Raw genomic sequence first — 24,830 nt, forward strand, 5'->3', positions numbered from 1 at the left:
CACCCCCGAGGGCTGTAACGGAGAGCTGGAGGAGTAAGGAAGTAGCCCTGTGCTAGATCTGGGACTGTGAAAGCGGCTCCTGGCATTGCAGCACTGCTCCACAGCTTGTACAGAGGCAGCTGTGAGACACCCCGCGGACAGCCTTTCGGCTGAGGTTTTCTTTTTCTTGTTTCCTTCATTAACCTCCTCACTTTGTGCGTTGTTCAGCAGGTTTGCTGCCGCTCTGTGTACTCTATTTAATGTTTACAGATTGTTTTTGTTAACTGCCACAGGTTTACACCATATGAATGGTATAACCCCCACCCGTGCAACCCAGACTCAGATGTGGTGGAAAACAATTTTACTTTACTAAATAGTTTCTGGTTTGGAGTTGGAGCTCTCATGCAGCAAGGTACACCGGTTACACTTCGTTATCGCACACGTCCCACAGTCTGCTCAAGGGCTTCTGTGCTGGTAAACTCCACCCTCTGTAAATACAACATATACTGTAAAACCTGATCTCAGAAACTAAGCAGTAGAAGAAAGGAAGATGACGACGAGCCACTGCAGCCAGGGGCAGGCAGAGGAGGGGAACCCGTGACACCCAGAACAGGGCTGCAGCGGGAGGAAGGAGGGGAAGCATCTGAGAGAAAGGGAAGTGGACAGGGCCATGTGGGAGTGTCTGGAGCTGACATGTAAAATAATCACAAGAGGGATATGAAGCACTTCATGCTGAAATTGAGTTTATTGTTGTAAGAGGTTTGGCAACAGGAAAATGTTGGGCTCCATCCCAATGGAGACAGTAACAGCCTTACCTACCCTAGAAAACCTTTTACAACTGCCAAACAAAAAAAGATGCTTTTTCTTCAGAAGGGCCATTAAGTTTGTTGGCACTTGTCAAAAACTTTGTTTAAACACAAAGCCAAACCTTTTTTTTTTTTTTTTTTTTTTTTTTTTTTTTATGGCTTTTCTGCATGTATAAACCCCATCCTTCTGTAAATGCATCCAACCCTAGAAGCATTAACTTAACCCAGTCACAAGGCCCTGTTGCTGATGATTTTGGAAACAGCTGACGTTTTACTCAGTTGACAAGAAAGGGCAGTGAAGCTTACTCCATATGGGAAGTCAAACAGATATGTGTACTAAACACATTTGTTTGTGGCACGTATGTTCTAAGGTTTCGAATTAAATCGCTATTCACCAAAAATGGGGTTCATAGAAAGAATGGAAATATTTTCTGACAAACATTTCAAGTTGAATAAAAGCTGAACCAAAAAGCCCCACCCCATGACAACAACCAAAAAGGCAATCCAGAGGAAAGCCCAGCAGTACCTTAGCACTAAATTTCTAAATGTTTAAGTAAGGAATATAAAACCATCTCTACATTCATCCAGGTACAGTTTATTCTTCCTTCTTCAACAGATACGAGTAGCAGTAAAAAAAAAAAAAAACAAACAAACCAACCAAAAAAAAAACCCACAAGGAGGACTTTTTCGTAGATGTGGTAGAGAATAAAGATTGTATTGTACCTACGATGCACTTGCTCTGATTGGTGCACTAATGTCTTGACAGGACATAGAGCTTTCTCATAGAAATTACTTTGAATGAGGTTGGATGAAGGAAGAACCATTCTGTTTTACTTTTTTTATTTTGTTTTCCTACCAATTTCTCAGTAAAACACAGGCTGAGGTTTTACAGTATCAGGCAGGTGTGTGTATATAACTGTGGTTGCCCTGTGTGTGAAAGTGCCCCAGGATTTTGTGTTTCAATGTACTGCCTTTTTTGGAGTTTACCATCACCCACAGCAAACTGTGGGATGCAGTGTTTGCTCGTTACCACTACCTTGGGTACATGACAGTCAGCCCCAACCAGACTCTGCTTGTCTTTCAAGAAGATTAAAAACAAAACAAAAGAAAGAAAGAAAGAAAGAAAAAGAAAGAAAGAAAGAAAGAAAAAAACATTTGTAAGGCAACACAAATGTTTCCATGTACAAACTTGTGGTGCGTGTGATTGTAAGTTCATCATCATTAATGTGAAGAGTTTGAACATGACGTGAATGGTTGTGAAACTCTGCATCTAGTGTTACGCTCTTTCTTGTTGGCAGCAGCTGCTTGTTATGCTTGATTGGAAGCCACTTGTTATTAAATTTTAAAATGTGATGATCAGACTTTCTCTTTTCTACAGAGCGTGAGCAAAGTCTGGATCAGGATTGGCTGTCATGTCTGCCATAAAAAGGCACTAGAGAGACTTCAGCAAGTATTGTCTCTGACCCCGAGTCTTGCTAGCAACTTTTTATTTAGACGTTATTTCCCCTGTTTTCCCCCTGAAAGTCTCAGATGTGTTATGCATACTCTGAAAGCATCCAAACAGGGCACATTTCACCCAATTCATTCAGAGGAACTATCACTTTCAGAAAGGAAAGCTACCCATCAGAGCCCCTGTTCAGCCGGGCAATGGGTGAGACAAGAAGCATCTGGTTAAGGAGAACATGTAGGGCAAAGCCAGTGAGCATGGAGCAAATACTAATGATTCTTGCTGAAATCAAGGCCCTCCAAAAGGTGAGCATTGAAACAGTCATGGGAGCGATCAAAAGAAATGCTGGGCCCGCTTGGTTCAGCCAGGAGGAGAGTGTGCTCAGCACCTCACGAAAGCAAAACAGTAGCTCACTGCATAATTAATAGGCTGTGGCGTTTTAAGCTTAAATGAACTGAACGTGTTCTGCTGCTTTTTCACAAACAACTTTTTGCTAGAGGAAATCACAGGAGGTTTGGCATCTCGCCTCACAAATTCAGCAAACCGGGCTTCTCTGCCTACTCTCTTGTGCTGCCGTAAGGCTGCTCTGGCAGATTTCATGGTTACTTATTAAGATATCTGCAAGTTATCTGGCTATTATGCATTAGTGGGATGTATATGTCAGAACTAGGTATTGCATCAGGGTCCAAGTGTAGAAATTATATTTGTATAGCTGTCTAAACTTAAAAGAAATAATACCTCCAGGATGAACTGAATCAGCACTCCTAGAAGCCAGCTTTTGCAGGTCAACCCCACTTAGAAATAAACACACACATTCCTGAGGGCAACAATACAAAAATGAAAAAAGATTTCACTGTATTAAAAAAAAAACACCCAAAACCCACAAAAACCCACCAACAAAAAACATCCTAATCTGAAGAGCAAAAATTACAACAGACCACAAACACAAACCTGTATAGAGCTACAGCTCTCAAAACAGGTACATTTAGACTCCAAGATTTCAAATGAGAGTTTTCACTTTTAATCTTTGGCTTAATTTGAAATCCGTGCAGCACCAGGGCCACACAGGGCTGCACAGGCAGAGCATCTGCTCTCGCAGTTTGGCAATTCTACTTAACTGACTTAAACCCTTGGGCTATGTTTAGTTTTGACCTTTAAGACACATGTCTATATGTTTACAAAACTAAGTTAAATCTGCTGGTTGTTTGGAAAGTTTTCACCCTTTTGGTCTTTGCTCCAAAAGTGGCATTCAGAGTTTTTGCAAAGTCTGAAAATACTCTCTGTCACATGTTTAAATTCCCTACAGAAATCATTAAATAGCTGGGGAGAGATAATAGCTCGACGTGTTTTTCCAATAATAGAAATATGTTTGTCATATCGAAAGGTTTACGTGCTGACATCTCCATTCACAGGCACTTAAGTACTTTCTTAAGTCCATCGTTCATCAACAAAGTAATTATGCAAAGGCTTAGCTTTGAAATCAAAAGTATTCAAGTGGCTGTCTAAGTGCTTTGCTGAACCAGATCCTTGAATCCCACATAATGAGCTAAGTTCAGTGGGAACACCTCTGGAAAAAACAGCACAAAACTTGCATCAGAATGCTTAGAAACACAAGTACCTGTGTGGCTTAAATGCAGTTTGTCTGCGCTGTCTAGAAGCCATTTCAGTGCACTTAACACCCACATGTGCTATTTGTCTGTGACATGCAGGCAAATCTGCTAAAACCTTTTCAGTAATAATGAGTGTTAAATACACTGTCCAAAACTTTGCATTGCCCTGTAGATCCAAAGGATGCGTCCACTCACCCTCTGAATTTTCAAATGTAAGTCACACATTTGTAGTAAGACGTATTCAAGGTTTTGAGCTCAGGTTCCTGTAGGCTGATGAGTTCACTGGAACCGTACTGATGGCTCTGCTTCTGCTTGGGTATGTCAACAGGATGCACGGGGCAGGTTTCTTTTGTAAGGTATTTCTGCCAGGTAGCTTGCAAGCAGAATAGCATTCTGCTAAAGATCTCTGTTTAAATAATTGATTACAGTATACTGGCAAAAAGGGATTCAGGAAATGGACAAAAATACTAGTATAGCTTGCTGGGAATGTAAGAGGTTAGTATCACAATGAGCATTAGCTCAGAGATGTAATGGGGCTTAGACCCAAGGATAATTCCATTTGTCGTGTATCATGGCATACATCCCCTTCACAGTGTGTTACCATTATAAATGTTAGCTGTGCATCTGTGAGATTATTGTTTAAATCATTTTATCATACTACAGCTCATAAAAGCATTCTGTGCCTAAAACCAGTCTGTGGTATCAGGAAAGGCATCTCTCAGCATCATTTTAACATGATTGTTTTGATGATATTGTAACAGGATCAGAGCTGATGCCCAAAGCTCTTTCTACCAGAATAGTTGGAGGAATATGGTGGTTTTTCACCTTAATCATAATCTCATCCTATACTGCCAACCTGGCTGCCTTCCTGACTGTGGAGAGGATGGAATCCCCCATTGATTCAGCAGACGATTTGGCAAAGCAAACCAAGATAGAGTATGGGGCTGTTAGAGATGGATCCACAATGACCTTCTTCAAGGTAAGATGGCATCAGCTAGCTCTGTACAGTCAGACTGACTCATGGCCCTCCAGTGATAAATAGTGAAGCAGAATCGCAACATTTGAAAGGATTAAAGTAGTAGGTAAATACCTCACTTGCCCAAATCCATAGAGGATCCTTAAGCAATAATAATTTAAAAGATGGGAATTTTTCCCCCCAAGATATATGGAGAAACAACCTGATGCTATACTGCTGTGAGGAGCAAACCCGTGCCTTTGATCTGAAGGGAACCAGGGCATGGACCTAGGGACATTCTCCTCCAGGTTGCTTCTCGGGGTGGGATTTCAGCTTTTTCCAGCAACTTGGCTAAGATCACTTTTGAAGGTCACATTTGCATCGCAATAATACAGCAGGCAGTCAAAATGCAAGTTTGTTTGTCCCTTTCTGAAAATGGTCCATGGTCAATATTACACAGAGTAGTAATACAGGACACATACACACCAAACACATCTGTAAGTAAAAGACTATTTTCTGTGGCTAGTTGTTTTGTGGATAACTGTATTTTTTTCTTCACTATTAGTATTAATTATGTATCAAATGGGTTAATCTCATAAAATGTCAATGTAAAAGCCAGCAAGCTATAAATATAGAATATATGCACAAAAATCCTCTGACAATTAGAATTAATTAGCAGCTTCAACAGCAGTCTCAGCAGGGAAGTTAAGCATTGAATGAACTGGTACCATGCTTTTCACTGTAACATATAAGGATGGCGTTCATAGATAGCCCAATATGCAGTGCCTTTGAAGAGAATGAGGCACTGTGGGGAAGCAGTATTTGGGGCAAAATAACCCTCATGCCATGGACAAGCCCTCACCCCTGCTGCTCCAGCCCGAGCCCCCTGCCCTGCTTTAACCACAAGCCCTTCATGCTTCCACATGAGGCAAAATGCTTACACAGAAAAATGATCTTGGCTAAAGTATTTGGTTCATCTCTCAAAACAAATAATGCTCATCAAGGACATTTCAATCACGTAACAGATCTGATGGCAGGCTATCCCTGCTGGAGCTGTCAAGGGTGAACTGCCCTTGTAATGGCTCTCCTGTGGCTGAATAGAAATGTTTCCATGCTGAAAGAAATGCACAAAGTACAGTATTTTTCAGAGCCTTGTTATAGTCAGTTCTTGAAATGATGAGCTGACGTTTCCATTAAGATATGCCGGGAAACCCAGCTGGAGATATTTCTGGTAACTGTGTACGGCAACTACCGGACTCTCATCGGGAATATAAGGTGGGAGGAAGCAGCCATGCCACCTTCTGAAGGACTCTGGGAAACTCCCTTGGTCTAAGAGCTCTTCACTGCCAAGAGATGGTTATTGCCATTGCTATTCTGAAGTCAAATCCAATGTCAGAGAGAAAATTGAAAAGGTGCTTCCATTTTTTTTACAGGAAGTAGCTTCAGAATTTCAACATGAGATGTTCAGAACAAATTTCTAGAGCTGTTTCCAGATTTACACTGATATTTTATTTTCACCATTAACCCCTGAGGTTAAAATTTCTAGGCTTAAAAGAATGTAAGCCTTTAAAAAAACCCCAACAAAACAGGCAAGGTGATTAAATATTTATATGCTATACATGCTAGCTTACTTGTACCTGAAATACATGTGTCCACAAACACAAGTGAAAGGACACTGTTTTTTACAGAATGGAGATGGAGTCTCTGGCAGAGTGAAGGTGACATAATGAAAGATGCATGAAAAATACAATTTATCACAGTTGTAAACCAGTGAGACACACAGTGTTATGTAAAAGGTGTTATTTTTATTACAGAGGCCCTTCAAGATCCTCACAAAATTAGGATTTCTTTATGCTATCCAAAACTTTAAAAAAAAAAACAAAAACACACAGAGGAGGTCTTGGTACAATAAATACAATAGATGCTTATGTATGCAAAAGGAAGACTGTGTGCTCTGTGAGGGCATGACTTTCCCTCCCTCGGACTGTAAAATACTGCATATACTTCTTGAGCTAAGTAAGCACGCACACACACACACATCAGTGAGAGACCTGGAATTGGGAGAAGGCAGGAGTGAGGGCTTCTGGGCAGCAGTTACTCCTGTTCTTGCACCGCACGTGCATTACCGTATAGTTTAAGAAAAAGCACCTTCGCCATAACAGTTCTAGAGAAGACACCTGAAATAACTCTGCCTCTTTTTGGCAAGCTGTGAAGTCCTGACCTGGTCTGGACAGCTTCCCCTGGGCTGCCCCATGCCATGATGGACTCTGGGAGTGCTCCAGTGCCCAGGGGTACTTCTGGACAGCCATGCCCTGTAGTTCGAGGGCTGGAGGAGCTGAGCTGGGGGGAAAGTTGCTTTTCACAATGGGCAGCCTGTGCTGCAGAGACAGTCCTGCCCCCTGGGAGTGCTGGTGGGATGGGGATAGGGAAAGGAAGAATCAGCACAACCAGTTGCAACAGCAGTAAAGATGTCCTGCAGGAGTGTAGTGCAGGTCTGGGTTGCACTAAGGATGGGTCACCGTTCCAAGTGCTTCCTGTGGTGCAAGATTCGATTTATCTAAGGACTATGCCAAGAAATGCCAAGAGAAACAACAGATTCTTTCAGACGAACATTTTTTTAAAGCAAACCCATGACACTCCGGGCATTCGTCGCTATGGAGGAGAAAGGAACACGAGAGTGCCTGTGGTGTGGGACATGATATGAAGAGATCAGATGAGTCTGATTTTCAGGACCATAAGAGACACACATGGTAAAAGGATTTCTGAAGACAAAGTGCAGAGAAAGATCCTGGCATGAAGCAAACTCTGAAGAGCTTTGGTTTAGGACTTTATGCTTCCAGTAGCAGCAGGAAGCCCCTGAAAGATGTATTACGCAGTGTTCCCATGGATGGGATGTAGGTTGGGAATTATACAAGAAAAGCAAGGTACTTCCACTGCTTTTCTGAAAACTCTTATTTATTTAAACTTACATCACTTATTATTTAGTCTTGTTTATATTGTATATACTAACAGTTGTGTTTTTCCACTAATTTTGAATGCCTTACACTAGTATCCCTGTTGTAATAGTGTCCCCAGAAAAACTATTGCTAAAGAGGCAATATTTTCAAGAAAGTTTCTGCAGTGACTGTGCCTTCTAGCCCGGTAATGGGGGGAATGAAAACAAAAGCAATTGAAATCATTTGTGGGGAAAAATGGGAGTTCTGACTTTGAAGGAACCTCAGGGTCAGCCTCCTCCCTGTACAGAGATCCAAGATCTGTCCATACCAGATGAAAATAGCCAGAAAACAGGGCCTGGACACTTAAGGAGTCCTCCAAAGTCTACCAAACATTTTAAAAGGAATTTGCTAAGACTGTTTATTGAAAGACACTACAGGGATTGTTCTACCTCCTTTTGATCCAATATTCCTTGTTGGCTGAAGACTCGGTACAAGCCTTACCTTTGCAGTGTCTGTGTAGCACATCTAATGCAGCAATGAGGAACTCGTGTGCATCTTGTTGCTCGTACCCTGCTAAATGCCGTGCATGAATCCATACCAGGTGCAATAACCTATATGGAATGTGAGGAGATCGGTGCCCAGAGTAAAACTGCTCAAAGCAAAGAGAAGGACATGACTGTTAACAAGTTACACAGCCTCAGCGCATTTAATTATTAAAAACTTAAATGAGTGCAATTAGTCCAGTGAGGGGATGGGGTTCTAAGCAGGCAAGCCAGCAGGATCTCTCAGCATTCACCACCTGTGTACACATCCAAATCTGGGAAAAGGCCAACTGAAGGCAAGGTGTTTCACCTCCATAAATTGTGACACACTCATATTTCTCCAGACTGCTGTCCTGCTCCGTTTCCAACACATCTATAAATCTTGCATGGCTTTCTTGCCCCTCTGTGATAATAGATCTTAATCTCGTGTTACAACTGTTGCCAGCTCCTACCTTCTGGTGTGCAGCCATGTTTCCCCTAAAATCAATGAGGATCCAAAGGCCAGAATTTGGTATATGGCCTATCCTGAAAAAAATGGGAATTGGCAAGTCGAGAAGCTAAGATCTTTCTTTCAAACTCATCTGAATAAAGAGCACATCCTTCTCGCAAATTCAATATCAGACTCCATCTACTGCATAAACATACCATCAATTTCAACAAGTATTCCCAACTGAGCAGTAAAAGTGGTTTCTACCAGGAAAGAGCCACTTAACTGCATTCAAAGTTTAGTGGTATCCTGTGACTTACCAAACTTAGGCAGGATTTAGCTGACGTTCACAGGTATTGAATTTACAGTTGAAGCATATTAACATTTAAAGCTCAAAGAACCAGAAAATCAGCTTCTCACAGGAACGCCCCAGACACTGGAGTTTAATAAGTACATATGGCCTCCACACAGTGAGCCTAAAATTAGCTACAATAGCTGTAAACCAAAGATAAGGCCCACAATGGAAGTGAGAGTATACTGCTCCAGAAATGGGGAAACATTAAGCGTGTGGAACATCCTCAGCTCATATTTACATTAAAAAGCTGGTTTGTCTGGCTCATGCTAGGCCATCCTGAGATAAACTCCTTTCTGTTGACAGTTTCTGATGGTCCAGCAGTCTGTAGGTCTGCCTTGATATGTCATCCAGAGGTGGCATTGTGTTTTCAATGTTGTTTGAGAGCATACAAGGAAGGGAGAAGTTTAATCATGTCAGTACCGTGTCAGTGTCACAGTGCTCTCCAAACTAACTGGCCACAACAAGGTCTTTTACCACCACATAGCAACACACTCTTTTACCATCTCATACCAACGCACTCTTCATGCCAGTCCCTCTGCTGCCTTCTCCTAGTCTCTCCTCACCCAGGGCCCATGCTCTCTCTCCTCTTGCTTCTTCTTGCTTCTTCTTCCTCCTCTCTCTTCTTTGGCTGTGCCCTCTTCCTTGGCTGCTCAACCCCTTAACAGCACCAGCCACAGCTGCACCTGATCTACATCAGCCAACCCAACACCCCTGAAGCCAGCCCACAGCTGTGTATTATCAATGCTAATTAACCCAGCTTCATCCCTCTGCACGTGAGCACTTGAAGGTTTTGGGGTTTGTAGGCAGCACATCTTGAGTATAGCAGGCACAGGGCTCCAGCACATCCCTGAGCAGGTTCAGTTTTTTCTTTTTGTATGTCCCAACAAAGGCAGAAGTGGGAACAAGGGGCCACTGGCACTGTCTTTCTCTGCAGGGTGCCTGGGTCCTTTGTGGGCTTCCCCCAGCACAGAGAAAGGAGCAGGGAAGAAGGGATGTTTGACACTGTGTGGAGGTGGCTGGGACTTCCAGCATCTCTCTTCCCTGTGCAGCTAGGCATTGACACAGGACACGTACACTGTCAGGATTCCTCCTGGCAAACACCTTAATTTCGGTGGGAGAAGGATGAAGTCCTTGAGTCTGATTGCAAGGAAAGCAGAAAGCAAAAGTTTTCTTAGGAGCTGCTTTGGCTTTGTTTCTCAAGCTTTACCCTTGAAGTGCATGACTTCTAGGCAAGTGATACAATACAAAAGAGCCAGTACTTTATTCATCATCAGGCATTTGGAGTAGTGTGTTTACCCTGACAGGCAGAAGCGCTGCTTCTATGAACAGCAGGATGCAGCTGTGCTAATTTAGCTGTGTTATGTGCTGTAATCCATGTAACAGCATTAGCCCAAAAAACTTCAAAGCACTTCGCAGTCGTGCCAGTAATGAAGTTCCTGGCACTGCAAAGGAAGTGAAAAAAAGAGATTCCTCAGCACAAAGCACAGTAAGAGAAAAAGGCCGTGGGAAGGAAAACCCTGCTACCGATTCTCTTGTGTTCAAGATGTGCTATTGGCATCAGTCACAACAAAAGGCTGAGGAATATTTTACAAGTGTAATTTGGGTGCTGGTGTGATTCTCTGCCCTTGTTTTCCCTCCTTAGAAATCCAAAATATCAACATACGAGAAGATGTGGGCGTTCATGAGCAGCAGGCAGCAGACAGCGCTGGTGAAGAACAACGATGAGGGAATCCAGCGTGTGCTCACAACAGACTATGCACTGCTCATGGAGTCAACCAGCATAGAATACGTGACTCAGAGAAACTGCAATCTCACCCAGATCGGGGGGCTCATTGATTCGAAAGGCTACGGAGTGGGAACACCTATAGGTAAGATGCTTTCCAGCGTGGGTGTTGTGGAGCACACCCAGCAATGTCCCCTTCAGAAGTTTAGGTGGCCGTTTGAAACATGTCCTAGTCTTTCAGAAACCTTTCTCATCGAGCAGACCCTAGGGGCCTCCTTTTAGGCAAAACATCAACTCTTGCCCAGCTCATCTGCAAGCAGTCTCTGCAAGCAAGAGGGAACGTGACAGTGCAGGCTGCATCTGCAGAATGATGCCGAGTGACCTGCTTGCCTTCTGGAGCATCCCATTTGTAGCAAAGTGGGTATCCTCTGTGCTGCTCGAGGTGCAAGTTGCTCTACTGAAATCAAATTTAGTTTGAGAAATCACATAGTGTCTCTGGGAACGTGGAAGTGGGCAGGATAAATGTTATGTCCCATGTATGCATCCCAAAGAAAGCTGCATGAAAATAGACGAATTTCTGATCTATTTACCTCAGAGCAACACATAAAACCAGCGAGAAACAATTGCAAGTTTTTGCATCTGTATCAGGGATTTCAGTGTTCTGATCTAAGAAGAGTCTTAAGATTCCCGATCTCCGTGAACCCTTTCCAGTAGACCTTTTTTAGCATATCCAGTGTCCTTTTCAAGATCTTGTAAAGAATTAGAAAGTGTTTCAGTTTTTTGTGCTGTGTTCTTGTGAACAACTGGCACTGGGCAGCCAGATCTCTTTCCTGTGTAATATACTTCTCCATACTGCTCAAAAACGCATTTACTATGCCATGATTAGTTAAGAGCTATGCAGTTTTATTGTCTTCAGGGAAATTACTCAAGGCAATATCAGTTTACACAGATATAACAGGTGAAGTATTTCGTCCATCGGTTGCTTGGTAGACCAGATATAAATAAAAGAGAAACACCACTGCACTTTGAACTGTGATTCTTTATGCTACTGAGTACCTCAGACAGATTGTCATATAGATAACATTTAAAGTATATCTTTCCACTGGCTATGTGAGAACAGGCTTCTCACCCTGAGGAAAATGATATGAAAGCTAAAATCCTGAATAAAGACAAATGTACAGCAAGAGTTTCATTGCAGTTATAAAGCTGCCACAGTTTAAACCAAGAACAATGAAGGAATAATTGGAACAGATGGTAATCCTCAGAGAGAGTGCATCCATTGGAAATACAGCTGTGAAATATATTTATAAGATGTTTCTCAGATGATAAATGGACCTTATTTTTTTTTTTTTTCTTAAGGAAAACCAGCAAAATTCAGGGGAATAGATATATCCAAGAAATATGGAATAACGCAGTGCCATCAGGCATCTTAAATTCTTAAATGATGGATTTCATAAAACAAAATAAGCCATGGAGATTCTTCCACTATTTAAATGGACCCTAAAGGCTCTGTTGTTTTTCTCATAGCATTCAAGACTAGTGATTGCAGAAGCTGTATGAAAAAGAAAAGAAAAAAAAAAAGACTTGTTTGTAACCCTTAACAGCAAAGTTTCAGCATGTCTTAACTGGTCTGCATTTGTTCCTTCAGGAAAATGCACAAGCACATGGCTAGAGTTTGCAGCAGCAAAAGTATGACTTGCACTGCAAAATTTCCAGTGAATGAGCTGAATATCGTCACTATTTAGCTTCCAAAGAAACAGGAAGGTGAATTTTCAAAAGTTCTATAAATCCAAGCAAGCTACTATTTTAGCAGAGCATCTTCTGCAAGTAAAGAACTGCAGGTATAGGCTGTCTTCCTACTTCTTTGTGCTGAGTTAGGATAAAGGGGATTTAGGTGTATCAACAAACATCTCCACTTATGTTTATTACGGAGCCGATGGGTTGCAGAAAGGAGAGCTTTCATCAGATTCTTGGCAAAGACCATTACTAATGAAAAATCTGCAGCGACGGTTGGTGCTGAATTTAATGCACTCTGGAAATATGCAGTAGCAAAGGCACCTCTAAGCAAAACCTATGCAAAATGCCACCCTGGGAGGAATCTGGTTGAAGAAAGCAACATTATTATAGATGTCAGGACAGGTATTAATTCCAGTATCACTGCCAGTGCTGATGCTAGTAATTCCAACACTAAAGCTGTTGCCAGTTACTTGGGAGACCGGTAAGAAAGTAAATTGATGCGCTGCTTGGCCTGAGAGGTAGGTTGTTAATAGCTCAGAGGTCATAAATGATATGCTGAATATTCAAAGAGATTTGTTGAGATGGATTTGTGTGTGGTTTTAGTGCTCACCAAGAGAACATCACCAATCCAGCACTCCAGGCACACCTGACAAACTTTAAAAGCATGTGTAGAAATATAGATGTACCTGCTACCCTCAAGATGAATTGTGGTAATCCTGCTGGCAACATAAACATCAGAAGAAAGAATGAACGTCCCCACAAATCCTGTGTTGAGATTCAGGCTGCTTCACTTTACCTAACAGCTATGGCCTTTCAGACAAGGGAAAATAAATGAGTCCTACAATCTAACAGACTCTAGCTGTAGACACAATTCTGCTCTTTCTTCCGAGAGGCACTGCTGTTTTCAGTGTGAATAGTTAACTTTTTTTCCCCTTTTTTTTATTTTTATTTTTTATTTTTTGTTTTGAAGGTGTTTCTGTTTTGGGTTTTTTTTTTTTTGGTTCTTTAATAGCATACATAGAAATCTTCTATTCTTACAGCAGGCGTATTTTCCTTTCAAAGCTGGTTCCCTTAAGGAGTGGCTGCTGATTGCTGGCTTCCCAGATGGACTTTGTATAATCTGACACATGTCTCTTGGCATCTGTGGTCACAGCATGTCCCAGTGCTGGCAGTAAGATACACTGAAAAATAGCTGAGTGTTGGCGCAACAAATGAAGAACTGCAATGTTTTTCACACTGACTCTCCTCAGACAATGCTGCAGGCTAAAGGAAATGGAAAGCAGAGAGAGGGACTTGTATTCATGGTACAATTATTTTTACTAATGTCCTGCATGGCAATATAAGGAAGAAAACAGAAGCTGTGAGGTCAAATTTCCAAGGCTATTTAGATGCGTATTTTGTTTACCTTGATCAGATTGAGACTTGTAACTGCTTTAATTTGCAGGAAAACGTAACTTTTCACTATCGGTGAAATAACAGCTTAAGAAGATAGTCTTATTAATGCACTAAAGGAGACAAAGGGATGGATGGTAGTTAGCTACATGGGCAGAGGACTGGTGACACCGTATTTCAGCCCAGATACTAAATGCTTCCAACTGTAGGAAGTCCAACATGGCAGGATCTGGGGGCACATATATGCCTTTAGAGCCAAACAGCCTTTCTTGTAAGCCTCTCCCTCTCACCATCATAAAATCCTTGCCCCATAAAGAAAAGTCTCTCTCTCACAATGCCGAAATCAACTTCCACTTGCCTATTATAATTAATAACAGGATTACTGCTATTATCGTTGATAACTTTGGCTTTTGGCAATGTGGGAAAAGACAACCGTAGCAATTTCCTTTAACTAGGCGCTGCTCCAGAAGCGGGGCGAGAGGCAAGCCTCTCCTTTGTCCCCCTTTAGGGCTACAGTCATGTGCTTCTGCGACAGCACGAGTTGGCTGAAGGGACTTAGAGGTGGCAGAGATTCTGGAAGATGGAGAGCCAGAGCTGAGCACGTGAGAGGCAAACCTAAACAGATTGAACCGCCCAACGTGACCCCACTATTTGCCAGATACTGGCCCATTAATGCTGCTGAGCCTGAAGAGACACCGTTTAGCAAGCTGCTGGCCTGCAAATAAAAAGCCTGAAATAGTTGCTATTCTCAGCTTGCAGTGCCAATATTGTTGCAAGTCACAGAAAAGAAGACTTGGCCGTCTTATGTTCTTACAAGCTGTAAGGCAGCTGAAGTGGATTTGTGGGCTCATACAGGTATAAATGAGAAGAGAATGTGTCTGACTGTGGGCTTTTCTTAGCTACTCATTTTACATGCAGTAGGAAAAATAAACAGATGTTGAAGTAAATAGAAAAGATGGAAAGCAGAAAGTCTCAAAGGATGCTCAAAGCAATATTCAAACATGATCTGGAGGAATTACTTGGCAAGAAAACCCACTGCCAAGGCTTAAATAAACCTCAGCAGGAGACCCTAGAAATTATAATGAATTCTCAAACAAATAACCACACGGAAGCAACCTTCTCTTTCCAGTCGCGAGGGCAGACACCAACAGAAAGTTTTCTTTCTCCTTCCAGGTGAAAAGAAACCAAGACTTTTTAGCTGGAAAAATCAGTCTTGTGATCAGGGAGTACTTTTACTTCAGATAGCAGCAGCTTGATCCCTCCCTGCCTTCGGTTTGCTGCAACGAGCACTGACGGGTGTTGCTCTCACTTTGCAGGGTCTCCTTACAGAGACAAGATCACCATTGCCATCCTCCAGCTCCAGGAGGAGGGAAAGCTGCACATGATGAAGGAAAAGTGGTGGCGAGGCAACGGCTGCCCCGAGGAGGACAGCAAAGAAGCCAGTGCTCTTGGGGTGGAGAATATTGGGGGCATCTTCATCGTGCTCGCTGCAGGGCTTGTTCTTTCCGTGTTTGTAGCTATTGGTGAATTTATATATAAATCAAGGAAAAACAGCGATATTGAGCAGGTGAGTCATCCATTTCCAGCTTGCTTATGTTTCTGGGAGGATGAGGTTTGTGGATGTGGAGGTGACTGCCTTATATGTCTCTTTGCTGGAGCACAGATTTTGTATTGCTGAACTCTCGCCATGCATTTCTGGCACTAAAGATAAATAATTTATTAATAAGGGTAGGGAAGTACCTTACCCACAGTCCAATTAGTTTTGCTTAGTATGGCAGTGCAGAACAAGAGCAATTAGTTTCTCAAACAGTTTCTGCTTGATCTTTAAGACTTCAAGTATAAATTACATTGGAAAGGAATAAAACACAACTAGATTCTTTTTTTATATGGCATTAGCATCGGCTCTTGGAGTGACAACAGGAATGTACTTCCAAATCCACAAGTGTCATTTTTCTCTTGCTCTAGAAAGCATTTTTTTTCACAGCCAGGGGTTTACACGCTGTGCTGAAGCATGCATTTCAAAGCAGGGAGACCTACTGAAAGGTGATGGATGCCACAGTAAAGTAAGATTATGGAGCCAAAGAAATTCTAGTTATAGCTCCACTGAAGTGTAATGAGCAATTTAAAAGGAGAGAGGGAAAACAAAGGAAATGCTGTGTATAAATCACGCCTTGAGTATTACAGCAGTTTGTGAGATAGAATCAATCATTAAAATAGAGTGTAAACACCCGTTTACTGAACCACCAGCTGCTGTAAAAGAAACAAGGCATGAGCAGCAACTTGGAGTCTGTTCTTGAAGTTGCCGTCCAACCCTCTTACTCTGGCTGCCTTCCCTAGTGCTGGTTTGGTTCTGGCCATGTCCTAGACCCTAACATGGCCTTGTTTTGCTCAAGTGCTATAGCTGCCCTGATCCTCTTCACTTCAACAGGACTTGTCATAGGGACAAGGGTCACATTGCACTGCAGGATTGGCGACCCCTGATGCAATCGCCAAGAGCAAGGTATCACCTAACTTCAGGTTTCTAGGCATGAGGCATCTACTTTGGAGTGAGCTGTTGAAGCTCACTTTGACTTTTAGATGGCAAAGGCAGTTGTTTTTCCACAGGCAGATCATCCTTTCATCCAAGGTGTAATCCTGCAAGGCTGATAACATAAATGTCAGAAATGACTGTTGAGAAAAATAGTCTTAACAAAAGCAGCAGGGATGACTGGGAGAAGGAGATCATTCTCAGAGGTGCAGTTTACGCTGCATACAGCAGTGGTGCTGGGATATGAGAGGGATTAACATCTGGGTAAAATCAAGCAGAAAAGGTAACATCTGATTTTGGGTGGGAGAAATCACCTGTATCTTCCCTCTGCCAGAAAGGGATCAGTGCAAGCTGAGGCTGCACGCCTGCTGTTCAGGCAGCTGAAAGGAAGTGAGCTGAATCCTACCACACATCCTCATTTTCTGAATGGCACTTGGTGTTATTCTGTGTCCACGGCACCTAATGCCAATGTCAGTGGACTTGGTCCTCACAGTATCTTGCAGGAAAGAGTAGCTCCTCTCCATGCAGACACCTCCTTCACATGTGCCTGAGCAAGCCCTCATTAAAGGCAATGGGACTATCTATGAGTAACAGGTGCAGCTCCTGTGGAGCAATTTTGCAGGCCATATTAATCAAAGTGTTCCTGTTCTGGAATAAGCCAGAGATAAAGAATGAATGTATTTTGCACATATTGCAGCTTTCTGATTAGTACTTTAACCCTATAGAACAGTTTTAGCACAAAATACATAAAGGATGTATCAATATCTTTGTTTAATTCAAGTCTCAGGAGATCTTTCATACAAATATGTTTTGGAGAACAGTTGCAGTCAGTTAAAATGTTTACTATAAATGCCAGTACAGTGCAGAATACCCAGGAAACTCTTCAGGAGTCTGGGAAAGGCAATGCAGCCCTGAAATCATAATTAAAGTAGATATGAAGCTTTACATCATGTAATCGTTAATTTACTTAGCAATATGTTGGGTGAATAACATAATATTCAGGAATACATATAGGCATATATACATATACCATTTCCGAAAGTGTACTACTGTTTCACAGAAATGTGTTGCTTATTATAAGCAGACTCTTAAGAATTGAAATCTTTAAGTGAGTTAATGTGGCAATATCATACTTTTTTTGTTTTCCAGAGGTAATTTTACAGAAAGTAGAATACTAGCAATTCCAGTGTAACTTTCTGATTTCTCTCAGCTTGTTTTATTTTCATTCTGGTGAAATAAGAGGCTTGGATGGAAAATGCTATACAGTGTATATTATCACTAAGCTAATCCAAAGCATGAGTTGAATGCGATTTATGACTTTTCTGTTTCCATAAATAGAATATCTTTTGATTTAAATAGCTTTTGAATTTCATTTTCATGTTTGTTTTTAATTTTACTTCTTTCATTTATTTATTTTTCTCCATTTTTTTTTTCTTGCATGCAAGGCCTTTTGTTTCTTTTACGGACTACAATGTAAGCAAACCCATCCGTCCAACTCCACCTCTGGCACCACCTTATCTACGGAGTTAGACTGTGGCAAGTTAATCCGAGAGGAGCGAGGGATTCGAACACAGCCCTCAATTCACACTGTATAGTCAGGAAAGAAAAAAGGTGTGTCCAATGTAAAAGATTAAACTTAAACAGCGCACATAATGGCAAAGGTTGTACTCACCAACCCATACTTAATGACCACAAAGTGCCACTTGCTTCAGCAGGAGATAAGCTTATCTAACGCAAATTGTCAAAGTCCTAGAAATTTGGGCAGTTTAAATGCATATCACAGAAAATAATTACACCTACAGCAAAAAGTGAGTGTAATAGACTGTAGCAGATTTTAAGAATTATCACAGTCTCTATGTACAATTGTCATCTTGTCATTTTATGGGGTGATTCACCTTTCTCAGGTAAGAAAAATTATTTACCTCCTTTTCATCTCCTACCAAACCTGAGTAAACCAATGACAGTTTCATTACAGAAAGCGTGGAGAAATATTTAGCTTGGTCGCTGCTGAAGCATTCAGCAAGTGGGCCAGCCAGTTCTTTATAAACCTCAGAAGATAACCTGCAGGGCTCCATTAACTTTCTGATCCCCTGTTATAAGCAGCCAGAGATTTTTAGCTGGCATATCTTATTCCCAGTGTCAATATTTAATGAATTTTAATTCATCCATTTAAAATTCATTAGCCAAAGCCTCCAAGTAACTATCACAGCACAAAATCGTATCTATCAGTTACATTTTATGCCATGCAACCATTAACATTTAAGAACATATTCAATAAAAGCACCCTCAGGCACCCCTAGTACACACCGTTCACAGAATAACTCCACTGGCTTGAGCAATTCATGATGTTCACTATTGTAAGGCTTTGTAACATAGAAAACTCCTTTGTGGAGAAATCAGGGTATAATTTTATATTAAACAGCAAAGTCTAGGCATTGCTTTGCATATTGAAATGCACAAAGAAACTTTTGTGTAGGAGGTTGGTACTGGATGCTTTTTAAATCCTGTAAGGATAACTCTGGCAGGATTTCCTCTGGTCCTCAGCTAGTCTGGGGACTTATAGGGAAGGAGACAATGGATTGGATCTGTTGTTGCCACCAAGAAACATGACAATTTGGGATATACAAAATGTATAGAAATGACAGCTCACAGGATGTCATGAACTGTGGCAAACAACCGTGTTTTCAAAACCTGATTACCTTTTATCTGTATGTCATTACACCCCAGCTTACCACCAGTTTCACCAATCCATTTCCCATCCCTCACACCCACTTTATGTTTTCTTGCCCACTGCAGTTCCTCTTCATGAAACAAGTTAATGATCTGTTTCATTGAGGGTCACTTCTGGACTCTACTGCAATTAGAAAAGTTGTTTGAGTGGATTCCTTCACACTCCATCGCTGAACTGCTGCGGCAAAGCTTTGCGCTCATCTTGAATTTCTTCGTTATACCTGGCTCCTGAGAAAAGCCAGAGCGTACAGTGACCTGTATTTTTCTTCTATCCATGTTATAGTTTTTGGTCAACATTATTTATGCTGGCAGTAGGCTTAAGTAGTTTTTGTGACTATGACATACTGCTCATAGCTAGACTATACCAATTCTTCTCTGTCAGTGCTCATCCATGTACATGAGTGCTGATGCTATATTCCAGATGCTGCAAGAAATTGTCTTGCTCAAAATGGCATTTTAACTTGTTTGAATAGGTCCTTGAAAGCTTTGGTTCTTCATAAAGAACACTCATAAAATGAGCCTTCCTACCAGCAAAGACCTGAATTAGATCTTCTGTATATCTGGTTTAAGAAAGCACTTTTGTATGCAGTTTCCCAGTAGAAGAGACTTAAAACTAATTAAATTCAGCTTCTCTCAGCTCTCAGAGGAGAAGGAAAATTTCTAATGTGTTTATCTCCATCATTGCTCTATGCAAGAAATCCGCTGGGTTGCAGCTTTGACCAGTTTTCTAATCACTTTTTAGATGAATGAAGAATCCAGAAATTTTCTGTCACTTTTTGGGTAAACATTTTCATATCTGTCAAGGAAACAGTGGCATTGTTAGTAAGTCATCGTTTCCCTGTATCTAGCTGTCCCCACAGACAACCTCACAGACTTTGTCTTGCCTGTGGGAATTACAAAGCAGCTTCTCCTTTCCCTAATGGAGCTTCATACCTAGCTACAAAAAGCGTTATTAAAAAGCCTTACTTGCTTCTTAGCACCTATGCCAGAAGCTGATGCAGTGAAGAGCCAGCATGACACCTGAGTGCTAACAGATCTATGCTTGTAAAGGCAATTTTTGCAAGGTTTGCTGTGGCTGCAGGAAAATACAGGTGCCCTGAGGTTAACAGCAAGATTTGAGGAAGGCACAGTCCATAGCGGGGGTCCTCACACTTTTTAACCAGGGGGCCGGCGCGCGGATGCAGTGGCAGGCCGTCATCTGCGGCTGCTTGGTTTCCCCCCCAGCCCCCAGCAGCAGGTGGGGGACAGGGAGGTTCTGTAAATACCGGGGGATTGAGGACCCTGGGGGGCCGTATCCGGCCCGTGGGTCGTAGTTTGAGGACCCCTGGTCCATAGCATCTCCCATTAAGTGTGTGACACCTGGGAAGACTCCTGCATAGACATAAAAATCTTCAAGAAGTATTAGAGCATTCAAAGATTTTCTGCTTATCAACTTCTAAGCTTCTGTAACTGCTATACTTTGAAATTTGGCCAGAAAAAAAATATTTATTCACAAGTACAAATAGTGACCATTGCATCTGTTACTATCTGCATTACGTGGTGGCAAGTGCCAAAAGATGAGCCAGCGGGGAAGAAGACCATCCTGAGTGAACAGCAAGCTTTGGCTGGAATTCAGGGAAAAAGGAGAGTTTGCCACCTTTGGAAGAAGGGGCAGGCAACTCTGGAGGACTATAAGGAGGTCGCGAGGTTTTGCAGGACGAAGATTAGAGAGGCGAAAGCCCAGCTAGAACTCAGGCTGGCCCCTGCCATAAAAGACAACAAAAAATGTTTTTACAAATATGTTAGAAACAAAAGGAGGGACAAGGGTAATCTGCATCCTTTATTGGATGTGGGGTGGAACATTGCTCCAAAGGATGAGAGAAAGGCTGCGGTACTTAATGTTTTCTTTGCCTTGGTCTTTAATAGCAAGACCAGTTACTGTCAGCTCGCTGAGCTGGAAGACAGGGATAAGGATCAGAATGAAGTCCCCACAGTCCAGGAGAAAATGGTCAGTGACCCGCTGCTCCACTCAGACACACACAAGTCTATGGGGCTGGATGGGATTCACCCAAGGGTACTGCGGGAGCTGGTGGAGGAGCTCACGAGGCTGCTTTCCATCATCTATCATCAGTCCTGGCTCACCGGGGAGGTCCCAGTTGACTGGAGGTTAGCCAGCGTGACAGCCATCAACAAGAATGGCAGGAAGGAGGATTCAGGGGGGTACAGACCTGTCAGCCTGACTTTGGTGCCAGGGAACGTTATGGAGCAGATCATCCTGAGTGCCATCACACGGCACAAACAGAACAAGCAGGGGATCAGGCCCAGCCAGCATGGGGTTGCGAAGGGCAGGTCCTGCTTGACAAACCTGATCTCCTTCAATGACAAGGTGACTCACTTAGTGGATGAGGGGAAGGCTGTGGGTGATGTCTACCAGGACCTTAGCAAAGCCTTTGACACCACCTCCCACAGCATTCTGCTGGAGAAACTGGCTGCTCATGGCTTGGATGGGTGCACTCTGTGCTGGGGAAAAAGCTGGCTGGCTGGTCAAGCCCAAAGAATGGGGCTGGGTGGGGTTACATCCAGCTGGAGGCTCAGGGCTCAGTACTGGGGCCAGTCCTGTTTAATATCTTTATCAATGATCTGGATGAGGGGATCGAGTGCACCCTCAGTAACTTTGCAGGCAACACCAAGCTGGGCAGGAGTGTTGATCTGCTTGAGGGTAGGAAGGCTCTGCAGAGGGCTCTGGACAGGCTGGATCGATGGACCAAGACCAGTTGCATGAGGTCCAACAAGGAGAAGTGCCGGGTCCTGCACTTGCGTCACAAAACCCGCACACAGCGCTACAGGCTTGGGGCTGGGAAGCTGCCTGGAGAAAAGGCCCTGGGGGTGCTGGTGAATGGCCGGTTGAACATGAGCCAGCAGTGTGCCCAGGTGGCCCAGAAGGCCAACAGCATCCTGGCTTGTACCCAAACAGCGTGGCCAGCAGGACGAGGGCAGTGACCATCCCCCTGCACTGGGCACCAGTGAGGCCGCAGCTGGAATGCCGTGTGCAGTGTCGGGCCCCTCACTGCAGGAAAGACACTGAGGGGCTGGAGCGTGTCCAGAGACGGGCAACGCAGCTGGGGAAGGGTCTGGAGCACAAGGCTTATGAGGAGCGGCTGAGGGAGCTGGGGTTGTTCAGCCTGGAGAGGAGGATGCTCGGGGAGACCTTATCGCTCTCTACAACTACCTGACAGGAGGTTGCAGGCCGGTGGGGGTCAGTCTCTTCTTCTCAAGTAACAAGAAATAGGACAAGACGAAATGACCTCAAGTTGCACCAGGGGCAATTTATATTGGATATTAGGAAAAAATTCTTCACTGAAAGGGTTGTCAAGCATGGGAACAGGCTGCCTGGGGAGGTGGGAGAATGACTATCCCTGGAGGTGTTTAAAAACCATGTAGATGTGGCACTTAGGGACATGGTTTAGTGGTGGACTTGGCAGTGCTAGGTTAATGGTTTGACTTGATGGTCTCAAAGTTCTTCTCCAACCTAAATGATTCTATGATTCTATCTTCCTAACTTGCAGCCTTGCAACTACATCCAGGACCCAATATTCAAACCAGATTGTTTCTTAGGTGTGTGTCAGCATGGAGACCTTGCTGTGCAGTCAGCACAGGACCACCAGCTCTGTCTGTGATGGATAAGCCACAACAGACTCCATCAGTTTCTGGTGCTGCAGTACCAGTACAGCATAGCCAGAGCTGTATGTGGAGAAAAATCGCTATAAGCATGCCCTTATGTAATTTTATATTAATTTTTGGTTTGCTGTTGCTACATTTTACTCAGAACTCCCAAAACATTCAAATTAATAAGTGTTTGCAAAAAATGATATACAATTTGACACGCAAAAGCCACCTACCCCTGAAAGCAAATGGGCTGTGAATAAGCTAGTCCGAAACCATTCCCAGGTTTTTTTGGCCGGGGTCGGTGTGCCTGCCTGCCTTTATTTAGCGGCAGTTCCTGCCCTCATCAAACAGTCTGCAAAACAATTAGGCAAAGATGCAGAGAGAAGGAGGGAGAAAGGACTAGAGAAGAATGAGAGGAACAGAGGCAACACAATCACCACTTCAGAGAGCCAGGAGGGTGCGTTAACAGCACACCTGCGCCACGGAACCACACCAAGCACAGCAGTAACACTTGCCACGGCTAGGCTGAGGTCTGCTCAAAGTCCTGCCATGGTATCATGTGCTTGTGCCACCTCTCTCGGATCAAAGCCTTGAAGCTTCACATCTTTAGCTCTTTGGAAACAAAGGAGGAGAAGAAAGGGGAGAAGGAAGAAATCCCCTATCTCGGTCAGGTTCTTGCATAATAGATTTTTTTGTGAAGTTGTCAGGCCTGTAAATTCCCCCTCTTCAGTGAACATCAGCTTGAGCTCCTCCATTTTCAGGCCGTAACCCCACCTTCAAACATCACTGTGGCCATCTGTGCCTTCCCTGGGCAGCCCATGGTTTGGGAGATGAGCAAACAGCTTTACTGATGTTTTTTTCTTGTAAACAAGAAAAAACAGTTTGTATAACTGAGGAAGAGTTAAAATAATCCATGGATTATTATCATACTGTTTTGACAATCACTGTTCAATAGACTATGAGCTTAAAAGACTTAATTTGGTGATCTCCTCGTGCAATTACCCATCAGTGACAGAATACTCAGATTCTTAATGTGCCACAACAGCAGTTTGCTCACTAGGAGAAACTATTTGGGATATTCTTCCTCTCCTAGGAACAAAAAAATCACTTTTCTTTCAGCAGAAGACATATGTCAGTGTCCCAGCTATCGATCCTTCACAGTGACGAGGGCACTGCAGAAGAAAAAACTTGACTTCTGCACTTCTTCCTCTGTGCCTGCACAGGTCAGGTGTTCTTCCAGAATAAAATCTGGCCCTCATCCTTTGATTTTCATAGTTCTCAGTTCTCCAACACAGTGCACTGAGGTTTGGTGTTTGGGGTTTTTTTATTTGTTTGGTTTTGCAAGGTGTTAATAAAATGCAATCAAAAAGCCTTTTCCCCAGCAGTGGCCCAGCAGCATAAGCAGCAGATCGATAAATACTGACTACAGATTCTTTTTTTTTTCAGTCTTGCTTCTACTTTATTAGATGTTATTTTTTAAAAAATTCTGACTCTATAATTATCTTAAAGCTTAATACAGTCTCTTGTATGGGAGTGTAAGGAGGGATTTGGGAGTTTTATGACCAAGCTTTTATAGCCCGCTGAAATGACCAAAGAGCAGAAAAAGTGTCTCACATCACAAGGAAAGCAAAATCTATTCTGCTTTTAAAGAATGACATTTTCTTCTAACCTCACATGCCATGTCCTGCATTTTGACACTGCTAGAATGAGAAAGTTAAGCTGACTAAAAGCAAAATGTTTAACTTATTACTCTGTTGTTAAATGTACTGCTCTGTGCCTACTCTGCTCTCATTCTGGGCAAGACCTCAAAAGTGGACTTAACAGCATGTAAAAAAAAAGCTTTTTAAAGAAACCTTTTCAATCTGGCTATCCGAATAGGAGACTAAAAGAACAGTTTATTACCCTTTTAAATGGAATTTTAATGTCACCATCCCCTTTTTAAAGGCTACTGTAATTATACTGCAGACATGGTGCTGTTCAGAGGGTCATCTTGGGAGTCCCCACTGAATGTGTTCCTTG

The 24,830-nt window shown here is 42.7% G+C and overlaps 1 protein-coding gene across 3 annotated transcripts in view; it reads left to right on the forward strand.

The window, feature by feature from the left end:
- Nucleotides 1-24,830, forward strand: part of GRIK1 (glutamate ionotropic receptor kainate type subunit 1) — a 177,381-nt gene that overhangs the window by 145,892 nt on the left and 6,659 nt on the right. For 2 of the 3 annotated variants that reach the window (XM_040582822.1, XM_040582824.1), the window contains 4 exons: nucleotides 273-391; nucleotides 4,604-4,821; nucleotides 10,700-10,925; nucleotides 15,226-15,476. In XM_040582822.1, the coding sequence (XP_040438756.1) occupies nucleotides 273-391; nucleotides 4,604-4,821; nucleotides 10,700-10,925; nucleotides 15,226-15,476 (814 nt within the window). Of the gene's footprint in view, nucleotides 1-272; nucleotides 392-4,603; nucleotides 4,822-10,699; nucleotides 10,926-15,225; nucleotides 15,477-17,881; nucleotides 18,048-24,830 lie in introns of all 3 variants that reach the window. The other variant, XM_040582823.1, reaches the window with a different exon arrangement.

This window comes from Falco naumanni, chromosome 2 (genome assembly GCF_017639655.2).
Source record: "Falco naumanni isolate bFalNau1 chromosome 2, bFalNau1.pat, whole genome shotgun sequence".
Taxonomy (NCBI): Eukaryota; Metazoa; Chordata; class Aves; order Falconiformes; family Falconidae; genus Falco; species Falco naumanni.